The sequence below is a fragment of the Orcinus orca genome, chromosome 15 (genome assembly GCF_937001465.1).
Source record: "Orcinus orca chromosome 15, mOrcOrc1.1, whole genome shotgun sequence".
In the NCBI taxonomy this organism is placed as follows: domain Eukaryota; kingdom Metazoa; phylum Chordata; class Mammalia; order Artiodactyla; family Delphinidae; genus Orcinus; species Orcinus orca.
The window spans coordinates 61,330,293-61,342,696 of NC_064573.1; the positions used below are offsets into that span (position 1 = coordinate 61,330,293).

Below are 12,404 nucleotides of genomic sequence, written 5' to 3' on the forward strand. Positions count from 1 at the left end.
CAGTTATCATAAAGCTCTTTTTGCAAGTGAATACCATTGTGGAGCAGAGTCAGCTCCAGTTCCTACCATGAAGGAGGTGTGCCCACCACCGGCTGCACCAGGAGGAGGGCCTTAGGCCACCACAGGAGCCGCGCAGAAGTGGGGGTGTCCAGCCAATTACACCCACAGTGCTCAGTCCAAGCTCGCAGTCTGTGAATCTGACTCCTTAAATGACCTTGAGATTGTGGTAGGATGACCCAAGTCATCTTCCCTTCCTTGGTGGACAGCTGAAATCTCAGGCTTCTTCTGTCTTTGGGGTGTCTAAGATCAAAGTTTTTTCCCTTTAAATGAGAAGTTATTCTGTTTTCTGTTTACACCTTAGGCTCCCTGCTGCAGGAGCTACACTGCTGAGGTTTACCTGTGCAGAATCTTGCTGTTCCTTCTCTTTCTCCCAAGTGATTTCCTGCAGCTTTTACACCATGTTTGCTTAGGAATTTGATATTCAGGTTAGCTCTCCAGAAATCCTCAATTTCTCTTTGGCATTTCCACTCTCCCAAACACTGTTGTTCCCGGAAAAGTTTGGGGTGTGACATTTTCTGCTGTGTTACCCTAGGGAAAGGAACTACTGGGGGAGGTACGCCAGGGACCAACAGATGATTCCTGCAGTTACATGGGAACATCAAAGCAAAGAATTATACAGAAGGGCAAACTTCTAGTGAGGCTGCCCCTTCTTTCTAGCCACTCCTGAGGGAAGGAAGTTCTGCCTTTTCTTAAATTCATAGACAGTCACGTTCGTTGGAGCTGCTCTGAGAGCACTCACTCCTAGTACAGGAGCCAGCGTCTGGCCCCCTGGGTGAGTGGAACATCCAGGTGATCCCTCAGCTTTTAAGCCCCAGGGACATAAGTGAAATTTAATTAATGCCCCAGTTTTCAAGAGCCCACTTTTAGAGAACTGTGTCCTGTCAGTTCTGAAGCCCTTTTACTTCCACTACTTCGATGGTAAGGAAGTGGCTCAGATTTTGCCACCAGCATCACAATTCAACAGCAGAAACAGAGCTGTAGAATGTTCCACACAGTAAAATCTATTCTAAATAGATAAATATATACATCATACACATTTTAATGGAACGAGCCAGAACAGCATTGTGAATTCAGTCTGCCAGGTAACTGCACCTGAACATTTAATTAGTGCAAGCAGAATTTTATATTAAGTAGGTTCTTAGCTCTTAAATTTTTTTGGATGAGCAAAGGGAGATGTTTCTAGACGTGGGCCTTAGGCTGACATGCAGGAAGAAGGCGCATTCTGATGTATGTATGTGTGTAACTGGAGTCTTGAAACACATCATATGCACAATCAAGCCCTTACCTAGAAGAGTTCTCCTTATGAAATTCTAGACTCTGATGATTTGCAACTATACAACTTCTCAACAGGAGCTGAGAAGGAAAAAGAAAGTTGCAGTTAAATAAGGGTTACCCAGAGCTTCCCTTCCTGGTACCCGACCTCTCTGTGTCTCTGGAATTCAGGAGGCACAAGGCAAGGGCTGTGACCCGGATTCAGAAAGTCAGTGAACATTAGAATTATGAGCTGACATCTTGTTACACACGTCACAGAGAAACTTTAGCGGAAGAAGAGCCTAAAATATATCTGGCAAATAAGTAATGAATTAATATCACACTCAATATCATGTAATGTTTGGTACGTAAAGGGCTAATGATGCTCTATATTTAGTTAACATAAAGACAAAAGAACTTTCCTAAATTCATTCTGGGTTTAATCTTCCTCATTTTTTCTCGACCCTTTAAGAGCTACAGCAAGAAATTTTCTTCATTGGACATTTTAAGAATATATACCTTGAGGAATTCGATTTAGGAAAAAAAATAAAAGCTTTATCTTTCTATACATAATTTGTCGCCACAGATGTGACTTCTTATATAATAATTGTTATATATACTATTTATAGATTTTAGTTTCCTACCCTGCTGAGCTGAAAAAGGAGGCAGGCTGCTCGGTGACACAGCAGAGTTACGGTGACTGCTCATATTCATTTATTTTTCCAGTGTGGTCCTTGTAGATTGTATTTCTCAAGCTGATCATAAACTGCTGATGTCATATAAATATATCTTGTCTTCCCAACCTAGGTGGTTTCCAACAGCTAGTTACCAAAAGACATCATCATTTTACAACAGGAACTCCACAAAGAAGGTATGATGTAAAGTCATTTATTTTCCCCTTGATAAATTTTAAAAGACTTTAATGGAAAACGTTTAGTACTGTCATGTCACACTGAATGCCAGCAGTACCTTGACTTTTACACACAGGAAGCCAGGTCAACGTGTACACATTTCCCCACGGCCCTTCAGCAGTTTTGCATGTACAAAATTGTCTGCTATTTTGCTTTAGCAAACAGCAACATAATTTAAAACTTTCATGTCTCCTATGTGACACCTAAAATCAGTCCAACATTTATTAATACAGTTAGAAAAATAAAAGCCTTAAAAAATTCATGGTATGAGCTCACGGTGCTAATCACATGACATGAGTTTATGAGTTCATGGGATCTGATCAAATGTAAGATCATTTTAAAAACTCCTACATAACAACTTTCTGGTTTAATTTGAAAGGCCTAAGACTTGAAATCTAGTAAGACTGTTAAGTCGATGTACAAATCAATTACTTGATTTAACTTTTACTTGCCTTGGGAGAGTTAATTCTCATTGTCCACTGAATGAACGCCTTTCAAATATTAATTACTATATTACAGTATTTACAAGCTTTCTTATCTATCCTAAACTGACAGAAAGTTCAGCTGTGAGAAGGGTGAGCTCATGAGGCAGGGGATGCAAGGGAGGGTGTGAGCCTGGAGGGAGAGGGTGAAAGTGAAGCCCCCCACTGGGATACATCAGGCTCCAGGAGACCAGCCAGCCAATGATGCTGTTGTTGTCAGACCAGAAGTAAGTGCCAACAACCAGGACAAAGAGGAGGCCTGGGAAGGTGTGTTATCCCAGTAGGAAGGGAGGGAGGAAGCTAGGCCTCAGGTCAAAGGAGGCTGAGGACTGAAACCACGCCCCACAGGCTGGCAGTGAATGACCCTCTGGAAGTTACCCGATTTGGTTGAGGTGCTGGGGATACATGCCATGGATGAGGGAGGGGGTAAATGCAAGAATTTGTTTTGGCACCAGATAGTGATGCTGATTTGATTTCTACAATATTAGCTGTGCCATGTGCCCTTTTCTGTACTTTCTGCAAACTGTCCCACGGAGACCTACCACCCACTTGACCTCTTCAATACACTTGGCAAAGCCTGTTAGTGCTGTGGACAGTGCTGTGGACGCTCTGCTAAGAGGTGCCCACAATGCCCAGACAACCTGCACAGTGTCACAAACCTGGAGAAGTGAAGTCAAAGACTAGATGTGCTAGATTTTATGTGCCTTGTGAATGTGGACGGGATTCTCATTTAGGGGGTTTAGTTTCTTGTGTTTTAATAACACCTGTAAAAAACTAGTTATTTTATTTTAATTTTATTTTTTTTGCGGTACGCGGGCCTCTCACTGTTGTGGCCTCTCCCGTTGCGGAGCACAGGCTCCAGACGCGCAGGCTCCGTGGCCATGGCTCATGGGCCCAGCTGCTCCGCGGCATGTGGGATCTTCCCGGACCGGGGCACGAACCTGTGTCCCCTACATCGGCAGACGGACTCTCAACCACTGTGCCACCAGGGAAGCCCAAGTCATTATTTTAAAAAGCACACTCTCCTAGGTCTGGTCTGTGCATGGATACAAACACCACCCCATCTCCCTTGCACCCTTCCTGGTGGTTGTTTGTTTAGAAGCTGCTCACACCAAAATTTTTTTTTTTTTTTTTTTTTTTTTTGCGGTACGCGGGCCTCTCACTGCCATGGCCTCTCCCGCTGCGGAGCACAGGCTCTGGACGCGCAGGCTCAGTGGCCATGGCTCACGGGCCCAGCCGCTCCGTGGCATGTGGGATCTTCCCGGACCGGGGCATGAACCCGTGTCCCCTGCATCGGCAGGCGGACTCAACCACTGCGCCACCAGGGAAGCCCACACCAAAATTTTATAAATGAGATTCACTCAATATAATGTTTAAAGCTCTTACGTGAGAGTCTTTAAAACTTTAAACGTTTCCATAATCAGTAAGGGTTCTCTGGTGGCCCACTTTTACATGCAAATACAGACAAACTGTTAACATGCATTACTTCAGTCAGTTGGTAAAGTTTATTTTGTAAGTGTAAGTAATTTTAAGCCATTTACTAATTTATAAATTTCAGTCACGTAAAACCACTACCAGGGCAGTTCTGAGGTATTACTGTTAATTCGCTATAGAAATATTCCTGTATTGTGAGGTGGTGTGAAGTGTGACTGCCCTGCCTTTTGGTGAGCGGTGCTGACTACAGGTGTGTTCTAGAGAGTGTTCAGGAAACTGCTGTGCATGTGCATTAACCGAGCTTCCAAACATGACTGGCAACTTGACTGGCTGGTCTGCCAAGTGAACCAAAATCATAAAGATGGCCACGGAATGGGCCACACAAGTCGAGAAATGACAGTGTATAGTGCCGCCTCAACCTGGCTTCATCAAAACCCGTCCTACTCAAGTCACTTACAAGGAGAATGTGTGCAAAAAGCATCCACAAAGCCTATCAGCAGGTTAATTTTAAATGAACTAGACCATGTTTTTGCTTTTAAAATTCATTTATAAAAATAAATTTCAGTTTGAGACCTCAGATACCAAATTGTGGCTTAATTTAGTCGTGATGGCGAGACTAAAGTTATGAAAACCGCGGTTGGAAATGTGAGCGCTCCAGCTCGTTCCCTGCGGCGTGGCCGACGCACTCACAGCCCTTCTCCTATTGGCCAAAATACTCAACTTTTGGACAAACTTCTAGCCTGCCCTTGTCCCCAAATGCCACAAAACTTTAAATCTTAGACCTCCAATATAAAACCACTAGTAACCATAATACATTCAAGATAAGGAAAGCCCTGCACCTGCCTCAAGAGACACCGCCCCACTGCCCGGGCACAGACACAGCGTGGGGGACATGGGCGCCCACTTGAGCGTACAGCTTATTCAGATGCTTTGTACTGGAGCGCAGAGTAAAGTCCCTCCCGAGTCTTTATCTCAGAGCAACAATAATTTAAAACCAGTTTGAGAGCATGAGCAAATCCTTGTAGGTTCTGTGCTGTGAGATGGTAACAGCCTGGCCCAGCCTCCAGGGATCTGTGTGCATCAGGCAGGAACACTGTCGGGTGGAAATGCCAATATGACTTACTGCTTAGACTGTGCTGACTTTGACGCCTGTGTTAGACCGATTTCTCACACCAGAAGCTTTCTGCCTCAGTCAGAAAAGTATTTGAGGGACAGTAAAGAACTGAACTAAGGAAAAAGTTTCTGGCCTCCAAATCACCACACACACAGAAGCAAGTTTCAAACTACTGTCCTCTCTCAGTGCAGACAAGGGACTGGCTGATATGAACACAGTGTTCAGTCTGTGGAACAGTGTGATGCAGCAAAACCCTGATCTCATGCAAACCCGAACCAGTTAACTGCGGCGAGAAGACAGCCCCGCTCAGTGTTCTCTCACGAATGCGACTCTGCACACAAATGCACGGGGCTCAGACCTCACTGATGGTCCTCTCTGAAGGGCAGTACTCCGAAGGGCCTGCCGAGGACACGTAGAAAGACTGCGTTTTCCTTTTCAATCTGGCTCTTTTGTTGGCCAGCACCAGGCTATGCCGGCTTGAGTTGATGATTTCTGAAATGAACTTTTTGCAGTCTACACACACCTCCATGGTGCTCCAGTCCTCCATCAACTCTTTGGGAAATTGGAGTTCTTCATCTGATTTGTCCACAGACTTGGATTTTGAGGACAATCTGGAAAAAAACAAAACATTTACGACATCCATTATTGTTACTTATAGTTCTACTGCAATACTAAGAAAATATGTGCAAAAAAAGTAAATCTGTTGGCAAAACATGATGGAATGGGTGGGTGATTTAGTCACGTCAGTGTTGTCCAAAGAAGAAGTTATAATTGGCGACAACTTTCCAAATATTTTTGGGGACTTCTCTGGTGGCGCAGTGGTTAAGAATCCACCTGCCAATGCAGGGGACACGGGTTTGATTCCTGGTACGGGAAGATCCCACATGCCGCGGAGCAACTAAGCCCGTGCGCCACAACTACTGAAGCCCATGTGCCATGACAACTGACCCGTGTGCTGCAACTACTGAAGCCTGCGTGCCTAGAGCCTGTGCTCCGCAACGAGAAGCCACCGCAATGAGAAGCCTGTGCACTGCAATGAAGAGTAGCTCCTGCTCACAACTAGAGAAAGCCCACACGCAGCAATGAAGATCCAATGCAGCCAAAAATTTAAAAAAGACATGTCAAATTATTAAAAAAAAAGAAACAAAATTTTTTAAAGAAAGAAACCAGGAAACCTTTTACTAAGAAATAATAATACGGGACTTCCCTGGTGGCACAGTGGTAAAGAATCCACCTGCCAATGCAGGGGACACGGATTCGAGCCCTGGTCCGGGAAGATCCCACATGCCACGGAGAAACTAAGCCCGCGTACCACAACTACTGAGCCTGTGCTCTAGAGCCTGTGAGCCACAACTACTGAGACCATGTGCCACAACTACTGAAGCCTGTGCACCTAGAGCCCGTGCTCCGCAACAAGAGAACCCACTGCAGTGAGAAGCCCGCGCACCGCAACGAAGAGTAGCCCCCACTCCCTGCAACTAGAGGAAGCCCACACGCAGCAACGAAGACCCAACGCAGCCAAAAATAAAAATAAATAAATAACGTTATATTAAAAAAAATACTACTACTAAAAGCTCTTAGTATCCCTTCTAGAATTTTTGGAAAATAGGATATTCAGAGTATTCACCTGACTACTATACGTAGATAGATCATGAACTTTAACAACCGAAATGAAATGAAGTACATGTTGCTAATCTCTCTGATGATTCAGAGAAAACTTCAAGTTCTTTCTCCAGTGACCCTGTGTCATGGTTAATGAACATTAGTTAACTGTAGATGGTAGGTGAGACTATAAGAAATTGAAGTAAATTTATCTTAATCCTACGACAAATCCTGAAAAATTATCTTTGGACCAGCTTTCTTGTCATTTCGTATTTATCAAATGTGCTTCCCGCTCCACAACAATTCTCTATATCTGGGTGACTGACTATTTGGATTCCAGAGAGCTGGAGTTAACTAGACCAACATCATCATAAATGTTGTGAATAGTTTTTGGAAATAACTAGGAACCATCTACTCATTCACTATTTTAATTAAACCAAACAGGAACACAGAGCTAGTGCAGAAAAGAACAGACCATAGTTCGCCTGCCTGAGCCCATGGACAGCAGCCCATACTCAGAGGTCAGGATGGGGACTGAGCACAGGGGCAGGAACCTCGGGTACAGGTTACTGCTGGGCTCTCAGCTCCCTCACCTCACTGTCCACAGACCCTGACATGCAGAATGGCCACCATCCAGCATCTGGCACCAACACCAGTGTCCCTCCCAAATAGGAGGCCGCTGGTACATAAAACCCCAACACCCTGGGCCCTGCCAGCGTGTGGTCTGACCTCCTGTCTTTCTTAAGGACCAACACTAACCTTACTCTGCATTAAATGCAAAGGGATTGCTATTCGGGCACCTTTTTTCTTTTAAATTGTCAGCTCTTGGCATAAAGCTTTATTTCTGCCTTTACAATAGGAAAGTAAGCCAAAGTTATCACAGACTACTGTAAACACAGGATTAAAAAGATTTTTTTCAAAACTAAAGAAGGAAAGAAAGATTAGACTGTTATGTTCAAGTTTTCAACTCCATTGAAAACAAGGTCAGTTTTAAAGATGACTTTTAAAGGACACACAAAAGTAATTACTTCCAAAGTAGAAAAAAAATTAAACTGAGAGATTAAGTATCTTTCAGGGAGCTAGCCATCATCCCTTGTCATGTGACCTTTGGCAAGTTTTGGAGATTTGTGTACAAGTCAAAACTATATTAAAACCAAGCCACCCACCCACCCAAACTCCTGCAAGCCAAAACCCCACCATATCACCATAGTCCTCAAAAGAGCTCTCGCCTTTCACAAAGGATGCTCTGGAGACCCGGCCCCTTGCTCACCTGGCAATGCTCCGAAGTGGCCGATGGTGGCCAGTGGAGGGTTTTTCTGGCCTCATACAACTTTCCCCTCTCTGCAAGGCAGAAGGTCCCAATGAAAAGATAGGAAGGGTGGAGTATGGCTTGGAGGGCAGCCGCATCTAGTATCCCAAATAAAACTGAGAATGAGCAGTACTGTTAAAGAGGCAGAGTCAATAAAATTAGCACAAGTTGTGATTTCACTAAGCTTAGCTTACCTTTTTGCAACACTGTGAGCACACCGGCCTGTACACAAAATCAGAAGTGTTACTCAGCGTGATAACCACGAATGCAACTGCAGAGTTAGAGAAGCCGCAGGCTGCGTGGCTGTGAATTTCTACAGTAAGTCCCCTGGACTCTCTGCTTCTTCTATCAGAACGTAACAAACTGAGACAACTGGATTGCCAAAAAGACAATCACACTGTAAAACTTAACTCTTACACTGTCCTATGAAAGGATCAACTTACGTCTGTTTGGGATTTTCTTACTTGTCTATCCTGGGATCACGTGACAGTCACATCTATTTTTTTCTGTTCAACATGACATATTATTATTAGACCTATCTTGGATATGAAAAGAAATACATGCAGAGAAACTTTCCAGGCTTAATATCAAATAATTGTCCACTCTTGAAGCAATCACTATTACTAACTTACAAGCACAGCACATGATAACAGACTGGATTATTTCTAATATTGTTCCTCAGAGAAAAATGATGAAACAGTGGATCCTTGACTGCTGTCATCAATTACAAAAGCCTTACCTCTTACAGAACTGACAGGTATAAGACCAAGTGAAGAAGGAAAATCTCCTGGTTCGGCAACAAAAGCAGAGCTAAAAAATAAAAATTTTAAAGGAGAAAAAGGCATTGCCAATAGTTAATTTCCTAATTTGCATGTTTGGACACACATTTATATGTGGAAAGTTTAGTAGACAAAGGGAGAAGAGCATTTAGAGACCCTTTTATTAAGTTTGGTTCTGTGATAATTATAATCTGCTCTGTATTTGATTATAATTCTACCTTTAAATGGTAAAAAAGACCACAGTTCTCAAGGGTCTTGCCACCATGAAAGCAACCTGAAGAAGGTTCTGAAAAAGTCTTCTCTGTTTCTCAGATACATATTCTCTACAATCCTTTAAAAGTGTAACAACTAAGGGCAGACCTTGTTTTATGAAGGCATACCATTATTTATTATGGTGGTTTTAACCTTCTGGTTTTCAATTTCTCAGGGAGAAATAAAAATACTTTTGTGAGCAAGGCAGAAAAGGGACTGCCTGCCACGGGGTAAGCCTCTTACCTCCTAGAATCCCCCCAAAGTCCTATGCCATCTGGCCACCAGACAGTGTCCTCAGGGGACATGCCTGTGACCGACCAATCTTCTAACCCTGCTGATCCATCAACTGTAAGTGGCTCTACCTTTCCTTTTTTCAGAGCAGTGTAGACATCTTTATACTGTTGGTATTTTTCCAGCTCTGCCTTCACCAGGACCTGACGAATATGCATCACCTCCTCCACAGTAAGTGCTAGGCATTCCACTGGGTAGCAGAATTCCTCCTGAAATTCAAAATTCCACATGAATAAGAAGCTCCCACCACCCTTCTGGCAAGGCAAAGTTCCCCTTCAGATCAGTCACCTGGTTAGTAGCTTCAGAGAAGAAAAGAGGTTTCCCAGTAAACACTGGAGCAGAGCTGGCTCACTCTGGGGACCACACAGTTTCTAATTACACTGAGACAAGAGATGGCAGAAAACTTCCGGGACCATGTGAAACACTGTAGCCACTGAAATTTCCAATTAGTAAAATTTCCTCACATTTGTTTAGATGTTTTGCCTCAGGTATCTCTATTCCATGAAGTGGAGCTACATATCTATGCATTGAAATCTTGGGAAAAAAATGTTATTGTTCTAAACCAAATTTCTGTCAGTTTTCTCCCATGATTACACAAAGATATTATTTACTTTTGTGTTGTATATATCTGCTAATAGATAAATAGCAAACCTACAACATTGGTACTGTTTTAAAAACTGATTTGTGGTACCCAGAATAGCCAAAAGAAGGTGGTTAGTAATCGATATTGAGAAGCGTTATTTAGTGGTAAGTTACATCAGCACAGCCTAAAAACTCCTAACAGTGTGAGTGGAACTGGACCTGGAAGCCAGCAGGTACTTCGTCAGGCTGCCCCACACTCTCCAGATCTCTCATCACTTTTAAACAACTGCGGAAGTACAGTCCGCACTGGACAGATGTGGAGACACTCAGAGAACTCTGACGATAAATATCGAAGTTGGCTGTCTTATGTTAATGGTTTCCCTAACAACAGTGGAGGAAGATGTTGATGTAACTGATCCCACTGAATAAAGAGCCTCACACCATCTGCTCCCCAGCCGGCCCTGCGCTTGATTGGTGGGCCCAGTAGAAAGACAGAACGGTTTTGTGCGCCCGCACCCTGCTGGACTTCACAAGGGCTATTGTGGCGGAGCGACACAACCCCGATGTCCTCGGTGCACACACACTGTAACTCACGCCCACACACACAATAGTGCTGCTCACAGGCATTCTGGAATCAAACAAGCCAAAGGAGACAGCACAGGACTATGAGTGCAGTGAGTTTATGGAGTTTTAACATTTAGTTCTGTCTTTCAATCAGAGAAAAACAAAAATAAATCTAGGTTGCAAACTTGAAAAACATTAGCATTTACTAAAAAAAAAAGTAGTTTGCAGAACTACTGCTTCTTACAAATAATCAATACAAAATCATCTCTGTTCAAGCTAACTTAGGGAAGATTAAATTTGCTAAAAATGGTTTGGGAAAAATCGTGCAATTGAACGTTTAAGATGAAGAGCTTAGTATCTGGAGGGTGGGAGGATAATTCATGTGCTCTAGAATGTCTGATATACTCAAAAAAACCCACCATTACCCAATTTTCTTTCAATGGGAAGAGCTTTAAAAGTTGGCATGTCCAATATTTCCTGAGCTTCGCTTGACCCTGAGAACAGAGTGTGGGAACGGGCTCGCCTCCGAATGCTGGGCATCACAACTGTGCACAGATAGTAGGGTCAGCTGCACACGTCTGAACAGCAACTTTTCTCAGCTTCTGACATAGTTCATAAGAAGTATCCCTACGGTCATCTTTATTCATCAGCAACAAGCATGACTATCGTACATTTTCTGACAGTTACCTATGTGACAATATTGCTGAGCTGGAGTAAAATAACGTATGAATCTAGCAAACAAGCAGAAGACCACTCCCTGAGATTGGCTGTCATGTATTAGGAAGATGGTGCTGGTGCCAACGTCACAGCTGCGATGCCTGGGTGGCGGGGATGCTCCACACACAGCAACCCAGACAGCCCGCAGCTCCAAGTCCTCAGTCTCAAGTCATAAAGGGGCCAGTCAAGCACACTTCCAACTTACTGCTTTGACCCATGCACAAATCCAGTGTTCCATCAGATGTAATAAGAAATAGTGGATTTTTCTGTGTTCTTGTTCTTTTTTAAAATTTCAAGCAGATTACCCTTTAGTAAAATACCTTCCATCAGGTCAAATGCTAATGTTTTAATTCTGGTGCTTTCCCAAGGACAACAAAACTTTAATGCAACATGAAAGAAAATAATAGTTACTAGAATAGCTTTCATTATTTTTTCAACTGACAAAAAATATTAATTCAACATCCCCAAAGCCAAATTAAACCTTAACAGATCTTGCTGAGATGCTGATGCCCCAAAATGTGAAGAGCACTCAGGGTTACCCATGAGCCGAGCCTAGTCCCCGTTGTTACAATGGGCCAGGTCACACCTGCAGCAGGCACTGACCTCAGTTCATGGCATGGACTCCAGGGACCAGAGCAGCACAACTCTGATTCTCTGGCTGCTCTGTGCTTCACTATGGCTTCCAAATTTAGGAAAGGGAAGCTAAATCTTAAAGAGTTTTAACAGAGATTACAATATACTGTAGGAGCAGATGTGCCTTTAGAACTCACTGTTACATATGTCACTAAAATGGCTGAGTTTTTGTTAAATATTCTGGTTATATTTACCATTCAAAAGGGGTCAGAGTTAGGGAGCACAGAAATCAGAGAGCATGGTGTATAATCTGGTTACTGAGCCAGAGAAGTGGAAATGGTCATACTTTATAGAGTGTTCTTGGTTAGCCAAAACTTCATAAATAAGTAGCAGATATTTGACAATTATCCAAAACAACCATTGGTTTTTGTTTTTAATAAACCAAAGGAAGGCAGATTTAAATAAAAATAGCAAATATTAAGT

The 12,404-nt window shown here is 43.1% G+C and overlaps 2 protein-coding genes across 24 annotated transcripts in view; one reads left to right on the forward strand and one right to left on the reverse strand.

The window, feature by feature from the left end:
* Window positions 1-12,404, forward strand: part of PRELID3A (PRELI domain containing 3A) — a 106,587-nt gene that overhangs the window by 71,984 nt on the left and 22,199 nt on the right. For 9 of the 16 annotated variants that reach the window (XM_033439474.2, XM_049698407.1, XM_033439467.2 and 6 more), the window contains one exon: window positions 2,119-2,182. The exons of 2 other annotated variants lie outside the window; for them this stretch is intronic. In XM_033439474.2, coding sequence (XP_033295365.1) covers window positions 2,119-2,182 — 64 coding nt within the window. 5 more of the 16 variants (XR_004486611.2, XM_033439471.2, XM_049698408.1 and 2 more) reach the window with 3 other exon arrangements.
* Window positions 2,184-12,404, reverse strand: part of SPIRE1 (spire type actin nucleation factor 1) — a 204,324-nt gene continuing 194,103 nt past the window's right edge. For 7 of the 8 annotated variants that reach the window (XM_033439466.2, XM_033439464.2, XM_004275969.4 and 4 more), the window contains 5 exons: window positions 9,557-9,694; window positions 8,903-8,973; window positions 8,358-8,385; window positions 8,125-8,261; window positions 2,184-5,863 (listed from right to left, as the gene is read on the reverse strand). In XM_033439466.2, the coding sequence (XP_033295357.1) occupies window positions 5,605-5,863; window positions 8,125-8,261; window positions 8,358-8,385; window positions 8,903-8,973; window positions 9,557-9,694 (633 nt within the window). In that variant the 3' untranslated portion in view covers window positions 2,184-5,604. The remainder of the gene's footprint in view (window positions 5,864-8,124; window positions 8,262-8,357; window positions 8,386-8,902; window positions 8,974-9,556; window positions 9,695-12,404) is intronic. The other variant, XR_004486609.2, reaches the window with a different exon arrangement.